Below are 10049 nucleotides of genomic sequence, written 5' to 3' on the forward strand. Positions count from 1 at the left end.
ATAATTCGGTCCAGCCTCTGGTTGCGATATTTCAGCAACTAGATCTATCCCAAGGATTAAGTACATATGATACCTATAATATGGTATAACTTTGTACCATTTCACATATAAAGATGTATATATCACGAATACCTATTATCACACTTGTGTCATGCACAAATGTCTACTTCAAATACCTATTACCACATTCGTGTCAAAAACAAATACCTACTTCCAAATATCCTTTCAAAATTAGGTAAACCTTATTTACCAACATGTACCATGAAAATCCAAAAACGATAATGTACGATTTGTCTTCTAAACTATCAGCTGATAGTAGATATTATGTCACTGATAGCAGATACAAATATAACCCACAAAGAATTCATAAGACCCTAAAATAGGTCAAAGTCCTCTTAATTAGACGAACTGCATTCCAACCGAACTCTAAAATAAATAAAACATCGTGTCCGATAAGGGCAGGTTTCTCAAAGCTCGTTTCTTCATACCAAATCACAGCAAGCATATTCATGTGTGTTTTATACACTGGCTATAAGTCAAAATAATATCAACAAGAAAACTTCCTAAATACCTAACTACATACGTCAGGGATGAATAGCCCACTCAAGATACCTATTCGGTTAATTATGATTCAATTAAGTCGCACATACTAGTTATGTGATCATATCCAAAGTGGCCAAATCTAAGCGTCATAATAATTGTGTACGTATGAGTACAACCTATTTCCACCCAATGTTAAATAACTCAGTCAAATTCAATCAAAAGAGGGGGTGGTCACTCCTTATAAAATCCATCAACGAAAACAAAAAAAAAATGTGGTTGTCAGACCGCGATACCAAAACTGTCAAACAAACAAACAAGTATATTACTTAGTATATCGTATTTATTCGTATTTCCTATTAGTATTTATGTATCGAGATATCGGACTCAGGACTCACAACCCTGGGATTTGAGATTCTTGGTTCCCAATGTTTCATGTGAGAAAATGTTACATTGTGAATTATAAAAAACGTATGTATACATATATGTATTTGAATGTATAATCCACTGGGTGATGTGAACCCGCCTACAGCTGGCGTTTTAGGCCTAAGAATGGTCATGTCACATCGCTTCTTGGAGTGGTGGCAAGCCTAGGAAACTTGTCATTACAACAACCGTGAGTATATGATTGTTCAGAAGACGAAACCGGTTCGCTTCAGTAGTCGTAAATCCGGAGGTGATGGAATTTGGAGTGTACTGGACCCAGGGGAGGTTCGATCGTAGCGCTAGAGGGTTGTGGATCTGGAGGTGTGGGAAAGCCTCGCAAGTACCTACCACTAGAGGCACCTGACGACGGTGTGAAAGTCTTATTCGACCTTGGTTCACCCGGTTACATTGCAGGAGGAGGCGCCAAATTATTAACAGCAATATTGCTTTCCGAGTTCGTCTTCGTACAAAATCATAAACACTAACCATACTTACAAAGATTAAATCAACATGTATGTACCCCACAGGTCGTCGCAGAATTGGAGAGAATTTTGGAGAACATATGTTTCATAACTAATATTGTACTAACCTATATTCGATTGTTTTAACTATATATGTATGCTATGACACTAAATTAGATGTTATGTATTTTCCACAGGTTTTACGGTTTCTAAAGGAATTAGAACTAGGAGATAGGGATTATCAGGAAAAATTTAGTTAGGTTAAATGATACCAGCATTCGCAATATCTCGACGTAATCCAATCTCCTTACCCAATCACTAACCTGAAAAGAACCAAAGTTACCACAAAATGAAAGTAATTAAAATCCTATATCATAAATCAAAAAAATTACACAACGTTTGATGGAATTTAATTACAATATAAATACGAAAATATTTGCGTTCAAGGCCGTAAATAACGTATTCATTAGTTAAGTACATATGTCTATAAAGATATATAGTACAAGAGAGCTTTAAGTGGCTTTCTGTAGTTATCAAAGAAATTAAGGGTCCAATTTTCATGGAGGCTTATGTGTTGTAGGGGAAGAATTTTCCAACCCTACGAACACATATGTAAAGCCTTAGAAAAGAAAACAAATATCGATCATAGCCAAGAGAGAAGAAAATTCTATTTGTTTTAAACAAAAAAAAAAGAAATATATAAAATTACTCTCACACCCAAAAAGGTGAAACATTACAGCGGTAAACAGGCTAAGCGCGCTTGAACGAAAACTGGGAAGGAACCCCGAACTAGCGGCGGCGTACTCGGCAAAAATTGCGCAATTATTAGAGCGCGGGTACCAGTGGCGGCCGGTGGTCAAAATATGTGGGGGTTCACCGGATTACAACATTAAGTCATAAAATAAATTAAATAAAGGTACATACCTATTTATAAAGAAGTTCTATTCTCTGTTCATTTTGTTTAGCAAAGACCTCTATCAATGCTTAACACTGATAGTGCGTTCAGTCTGTCCTGGCTCAACGTGTTAAAAGATTTTATTCTTTTTAACGTTGAGAAACATCTTTAGCTTTCAACTGAGGTCATTCCAAAGGTCACGAATGGTGCACAAAAGTTTTAGTAATTTCACAGTCTCGGGAAAGTCTTCTAATAAACAAGTACTATAAAAAAGTTGTAAAATTGATAAAGCGCCGTTAGCTTTTGAAAAATCGTCGCGGGCGTAAATTGCACAGAGTTTACCTTTTAGGTACTGAACTTTATTTAGGAAGTCATACGTTTTAAGCGTCACATTGAAATCATGTTCTGGGAAATTTGACCTGTATCGATTTTTATTAAATAGCTCATTATGGTGTTTACCTTAGGCACGGTAGCCTTAATCCAATTGCATTCTGATGTCAACTTTTCCTAAAACCTTTAAGCTCAAAACTTTTTGTAAATGTAAATGATAAGAATTATGTTTTTTGATTTTTTCAGAAAGGTGAGTTACATCAGTAACACCGCTGATTGTCCAAACTGAATCAACATCGTAAATTAAACACGTAAAACAAAATAAACTATTCAATTGATCACATGCACAGAGCTACAAGCTTTGTTATACATTGTTTTGTTAAATGATCGAGTAAACTTCTTCGATCCAGATTTGCACTCTTGTTTTATTATCAGTTCAGGTTTTAGGTGGACCGGCATTTTTTATTATCACTTTGTTTTCAAAACTCGACCTATTATTCTTAATGTATTCCACATTCAAACTCATTCTTAATTTATACGTTGAACAAACACAAAAGTAATCATAAATTAGTATAACATGCAATTGATATGCCTTATTAATAATTGATATACAAGATCGATATAACCTGCAATTAAACTTCAAAACTTTCTCAGAGTAAGAAAAGTTTTAAATTCAAGAGACAATGCCTGGCAACGGCGAGTACTGACTGAACTGATAATAAGTAATCTGACCATCACTCATCTCTTAATGACAAGTTTTATCCTGTATGCTTGTATCGAGGAAGCGTAACATTCGCTGAAAAATAGCAGATGGTAAATTGAAACAACGATATCGACAATAATATAAAACATACGCGTTTTAGTTTAACTTTCTACTGAATAAACCGTTCCTTCTGATGTGGTGGTAAAACTCCGAACGCCGTTCTTGATATGGTATTATTTGCAAAGAATAGTATGTAATGGTATGGACCCACGCTTTCGACTGTTCCACAGAATATGCGACAAAGCAGTTAAATTTTGGATCGCAATCGAAAACGAACTGCTACGAACATAGGCACAAGTCAAAGTCGGTCTGCAAGTTAAGCGCGCTTAATAAGTAGGTACCTTTTGAATGAGATATTATAACCGAACCGAGTTTCGTATTGTGATTAGCCATGTCGGAAATCTTGTTGGTTGTTCGGCGCTCGGGAGCACATATTAGCTGGCCGCCACTGGCGGGTACGCCGTCAAGCTATCCGATGCCGAGGAAGGCGCACAGGCAAAGAGAAAGTGGTACCTGCCTCACTTCGCAATTACCAACCCAAATAACCCCGGTAAACTGCGTGTAGTATTTGACGCCGCTAGCCGTTGCCGGGGTACATCCTTAAACGACCGGCTACTAACCGGGCCCGACCTCTTCGTCGCTGTTGGGCAACCTGCTACGGTTTCGTGAGGGCAAGATTGCCATAGCCGCCGACATCGAAGAAATGTTCCTACGAATCCAGATAAAGAAGGAAGACCAGCTTTCTCAACTTTTCCTGTGGCGAGCTACGCCACTGGAGGCAACGGTTACCTACCGGTTAACCTCCATGATGTTCGGCGCTACTTGTTCCCCAGTATGTACGTAACAGGGTGGCCGAGCAAGGTGCCGCCGCCGCCGCGGTACGCAATAAATTTTATATGGATGACTACCTGGATGCGGCCGACACCGTGAGCGAAGCCGCAGAGCTGGTACGAGGCGTCAGCACACTTCTATCCCGGGGAGGCTTCCATCTCGACAGCTGGGCCTCCAATGTGCCCTCCGCAATCCAGAACATACCGGCGGATAAAAAGGCAAAGTCGACTGTCACGATAAATAGCGGCGCCGGCGCAGATACTGAGAAGGTGCTCAGTCTAGCGTGGGACCCAGTCGGCGACCACTTCATATATGATTTCAAGGAGACGGAAGCAGCTGAGCTCGTCCGGCACCCAACAAAGAGGCAGCTGCTGAGCACCGTTATGAAGATCTTTGACCCGGTGGGATTCGTGGCCTGCCTCACCGTGCGGTCAAAAATCCTCCTTCAGGACGTTTGGAGGTCCAACGTCGGCTGGGACGAGCGTATCCACGACACGCACGCGGCGCGGTGGGCCGGCTGGATAAAGGCGCTGAAGGCGATTGACATCCGAATCCCGCGGCGTTGCCTTCAGCAAAAGAATGGAGAGTTTGAGCTTCACCTCTTCTGTGACGCCTCTGAGGCCGCATGTTGCGCAATAGCGTACCTGGTGGAGACAAACCAAGAGGGAAAACACGCCACCTTTCTGGCGAGTAAATGTAAGGTGGCGCCCCTCAAACCTCTTTCGATCCCGCGGCTCGAACTACAAGCGGCACTCATGGCAGCCCGCCTCGCAGTCAGCGTTAGAAAGGAGATGCAGTGCCGCATTAATAAGACTACATACTGGACAGACTCCACCACAGTCCTGTGCTGGCTGCGGACGGACCCAAGGAGCTACTCAGCGTTCGTCTCCAACCGCCTGGGTGAGATTGACGACCTATCATGCGTCAACGAGTGGAGATGGGTCCCGACTAAGCTTAACCCAGCGGATATTGGCACTCGCGACATTGAGATGCCTGTCCTGACGCCCAGTGGACCGTGGTTCTCGGGACCACCTTTCATCACCGCCCCGGAGAACGAGTGGCCCACGCAAAAAGGCCACCACATGCAGCCCGACGAAGGCCTCTTGGAGGTGAGGACAAAGTTCGTAGGCCTCACCATCACCACGGAGGAGGCCTTACCCAATCTCGAGCGTTTCTCGTCGTGGCTACGGTTGGTCCGAACTACGGGATGGATGCTGCGCTTCATTAGGAGGTGTCGAGAAGGACCCCGCCGCGCTCATCAGGAGGGCCCTCTGCGCGCCGGTGAAATCCGCGCCGCCGAAACACTCTGGGCCCAGAGATGTCAATACAAAACATTTAGAGCAGAAATCCGATCCCTACGCAATGACGCGCCGGCACCGGTTGGCAGTCGGCTCAATGCTCTTACCCCTTTCCTCGGGCAGGATGGGGTTCTGAGAATGGGCACACGGCTACAAGCCGCAAAGGTAGCCCAAAGCATACGAACCCCTGTCATACTAGACGGGGACGACCCGTACACACGTTTCAAGAAGGGAGGTCACGCTAGCACAGAGCGAACGATGGCTGACTTGCGTGCAAGTTTCTACATTCTAAAACTACGGACGAATATTAGAAAAATAACGCACGCATGCACCACATGCCACGCGCAAAAAGAAAAACCGCACCTCCCGCTAATGGGCCAACTACCCGCCGCCCGACTAGCCCACCACGTGCGCCCGTTCACTAACTGCGGGCTGGATTATTTCGGGCCCATAGAAATCACCGTCGGCCGGCGGCGGGAAAAACGATACGGGGCTCTTTTCACGTGTCTCTCCACCCGAGCGATTCACATTGAGATCGCACATTCTCTCACGGCCGACGCCGCGATCATGGCGATACAACGGATGACAGCGCGCCGAGGACAACCTCTTTCGCTCTACTCGGATAACGGGACGAATTTTCGCGGGGCAGACCGCGAGATGAGGGAAGCGACCGCAGCCCTGCGAAATGACGGACGACTTCAGGACCACCTCGCTACCCAAAGCATCGAGTGGCATTTTCTCCCGCCCGCATCACCGCATATGGGGGGAGCGTGGGAACGCCTTGTGAGGTCGGTAAAACGAGCTCTAGAGGTGGTACTGAAGGAAAGAGCTCCCGGAGAAGAGACCCTGCTGACCGCTATGGCTGAAGCAGAATTTGCAGTAAACAGTCGGCCGCTAACACACCTGTCGGTCGACCCCCGCGATGAGGAGCCGCTGACGCCCAACCATTTTTTACTGGGGTCGGCTGGAAAGCGCCCACACCTGTCGCTGTACGGCCCCAAAGATGAAGAAATGTGTCTGCGAAAGCAGTGGCGCATCGGCCAACGGATTGCCGACATGTTCTGGCGGAGGTGGCTGCGGGAGTATTTGCCAACTATGGCCGAGAGGCATAAGTGGCAACACCGAAGTGCTCCCATATTGAAGGACGACCTGGTACTAATCGCCGACCCCGCCCTGCCTCCCAACAGCTGGCCAAGAGGGCGTGTGATCGAAGCCACGCCGGCGGCCGACGGCCAAGTACGAGCAGTCCGGGTACGAACCAGTACCGGAGAATACATACGGCCGGCGGTAAAAATCATCGTCCTCTCGTCAGCCGCACCAATTTGTGTAAAATTAAATATAAGAAAATTATATTTCTTATAATTTTCTTATAAGAAATACAATTTTCTTATAAGAAAATTATAAGAAATATAATTTTCTTATAAGAAAATTATATTATAAGAAAATTATATTTCTTATAATTTTCTTATAAGAAAATTATATTTCTTATAATTATAAGAAAATATAATTTTCTTATAATATTATATAATTATAAGAAAATATCCCGTCCTAGCTAAATGGGGCGCAGACACCGCTGCGCCGGGGGGAGTGTACCGGACGGTGTGTACCGCTCACGGCGGCCGCTATTTCATAATGGTCGAGGCGCCGAGCGTGAGCTTGGTTTTAGAACTTACGTGGGGCTCCGATACCTCGAGTCCCGCTCGCCCCCGCATCGCTTCCCCTCACCGCCTGCGCCCGGTTGGCCCAGGCGACCGCCTGGGACCAATCAACGCGCCCGTAAGCAACGCTGTACGGGGAAATAGTTTGAATTGACTATGTATTGAAATATTTAGACTAAGTTTGAGAGAGTTCGGCCGTAGATATTACGAAATAAAAGACATTGATAAAACGGCCGGACTCTCCTTAGCATAACTAGATAATAAGAATTTGTGTAAAATTAAATATAAGAAAATCAATTACGATTTCCCCTGAATATGTTGGGCCGGGGACCCCCACACTGAATGAATTATGTACAACTGATTAATAAATAAAAATGCTAGAGAGGAGTGGTTAGGATCGATTAAGAGTGCATAAAGAGTAGAGTAGTTCTAAAGGTTGTGACCTCCGCTAATTAAATCATAGCGGACGTCACAGCCCGCGGATCATCAACAACCCGCGAACGAAGGCAGCGCGTCGTACCGCCCTCCCCAAAGTCGGGAGAGGGGGATTGCACAATAAATACGGCGCGCCAGCCTTCAGCTCTCTCTCTCTGCCTTGGACCGCCACCAGCTACTCTACTCTGCTCTTCCCGACCACTTCCCTCTGGATCTGAACTTGGATACTTCTTTGACTTGGCTCCCCCCTGGATTTCTGCCCCCGCCTGCCTCCTCCCGCACCGAGGATAAAGCAGATTCCGGCCCCGAACTGAGCAAGGATAAAGAAGATTCCTGTACCGACCGGAGCAAGGATAAAAGCAGATTCCTGTACCGACCGGAGCAAGGATAAAAGTAGATTCCTTTACCGACCCGAGCAAGGGTAAAGCAGATTTCTACCCGGACCTAGCGGCTAACTACGGACTGACCGGCCCCCTATTTTACAGTCTGTGTAAAAGACCTAGCTGGTCGATTACATTGAGAGTTGTCTAATAAACGAATGATGATGACATGTCACCGTTCTCCATTCTGCTGAATCCAATTACTCAATCAATCAATCACCTTTAAGAATTTAAAACTATGCGACATTTAAAAATAATTGTTCTTAGTAAAACCGCATTTAGAAGGGATTAAAGTCTATTTCTAGCCAATTACAGCCACAAGTATAAAAAAAAACAACTTTTTTAGGTTTGGTTATATCATCCGCAGTATAGCTAAAAGTTGTGATTCAGCCAAAACCTCACCTTATTAACCCACATTGTAAGAAGCCCTTCAAAATTGATAACTTTAAATAAGGATGGATTTAAAAATGTATGTTTTGGCTAAAGGACGGTTTCAGTTATACCACAGATGAAACAATCCACTCTTAGTGGCTATAAGAATAGGCCAGATGCTTTTTTAATACCATCCGAATGGGGTCTTAATTAATTATCAAAAAATACAAGGAAAAATGTATGTATTTAACAAAAAAAAGAAAAATGAATATTCGATTTATAAGCAAAAGATGGCGATAATTAGCGAATTTCTTAATTGGAGCCAAAACTGTAGACAAAGAGACTGTAAAAATATTTAATCAAATTAAGAAATGATAAAACATGATTTGACTTGCATCAAATTAATAATCTTAAATAATTTTATAAGCATCATTGTGAAAAGGTAAAATTTTGATAGATTACTAATCCTTGTTATTTTACAATCAAATTGCTAACACCTTTGGCGTTTTCCTCCAAAACTGGGTAATCTATAGTTAGCAGCCTTTTTAAATGAGTTAAATCATAAATCGGTAGAAATAATTACATTTTTTATACCAATGTATAAATTTATCAAATCGAAAATGGCTGCTGTACATTATTTTGTTACAACAATCTACAACTATAAGTGACCTTATGAACATAACGGTTATCAAACAAAACATGCACAAACCTGCAGTCCCAAAGTCAAAGAAACATAATATTTTATTTTGTTAACAGACAAAGAAATTTAGGTACCCAAATGTTAAACTTTAAGGCTAGTATCCACGCTTGTTCATGCTCGATAGTTTGAGCTGATTCGAACATGTCTCAACGTGTGTACTGTGTATCGCATCGCTCGATGTGAAAAAGACACAAGCATGAAATTTACAATTTGACTGAGTGTCTTGGTGGCATATTTATGGTGTCTTGTGTCGAGCTTGTGGATGCTACGACGAGCATGTTTCCAAGTCAACATGTTCGATCGAGTCAAACCATCGAGCATGGGTATTCGTGTGTACATAGCATAATAGAACAAATAAATGAAATTAAATTAAAATTGTTTTTGGACTCTTACGTTAAAATCGGAAAAATATGTTTCTTTGGCCTTAAGGGATAGATGAAAACAAATACAAATAAATGTTCACAAATTCTTATGATATGAAAAACTTATAAAGAAAATAACTCTGCTGCGTAATGGCATAAGCTGATATCCACTATTGGCATAATAGGTAGGTTAACATATTCTCACTATTTTTATTAGTTATTATTAGCTTCATTAGCACACGCGACCAACGCACAAGTAATTTCCCATTTAGCAAATAAATAATAATTTCTATTTCATTAAAATTATGGATAATTTGACATCTTTTCTTCAAGCCATGTTTTGACATAATAATACTAACACACTTTTGGTTGAAAAGGTGGTTCTAACTTTTTCACCAATCCTACTCGAATGGCGGGAAAGGCATTGCTGTCTGATAATTTTAAATCAATCTTTTTGTGCGGGTCCCAACTATATGCATTTAAAAATGTGAACCAAGTCTTCCCCATCTTCAACTTCTTATCTTTTGTGTGGAAGAATATTTAAACAAGAGGAAAATATATTTAAACTCGTAGAACAGGTAATATATCTATTAGATTT

At 42.5% G+C, this 10049-nt stretch overlaps 1 protein-coding gene across 1 annotated transcript; it reads left to right on the forward strand.

Annotated features, from left to right (window-relative positions):
* Nucleotides 1–4311: 4311 nt before the first annotated feature.
* LOC149408543 (uncharacterized) lies at nt 4312–8028 on the forward strand. Its single transcript, XM_089650575.1, has 3 exons — nt 4312–6805; nt 7097–7320; nt 7813–8028. Exons 1-3 carry the CDS (start codon nt 4312–4314, stop codon nt 8026–8028), a joined length of 2934 nt encoding a protein of 977 aa, XP_089506701.1.
* The last annotated feature ends 2021 nt before the right edge of the window (nt 8029–10049 follow it).

Source organism: Hesperophylax consimilis, unplaced genomic scaffold (genome assembly GCF_061612785.1).
Source record: "Hesperophylax consimilis isolate HC1 unplaced genomic scaffold, BYU_Hcon_1.0 scaffold_195, whole genome shotgun sequence".
NCBI classification, from domain to species: Eukaryota; Metazoa; Arthropoda; class Insecta; order Trichoptera; family Limnephilidae; genus Hesperophylax; species Hesperophylax consimilis.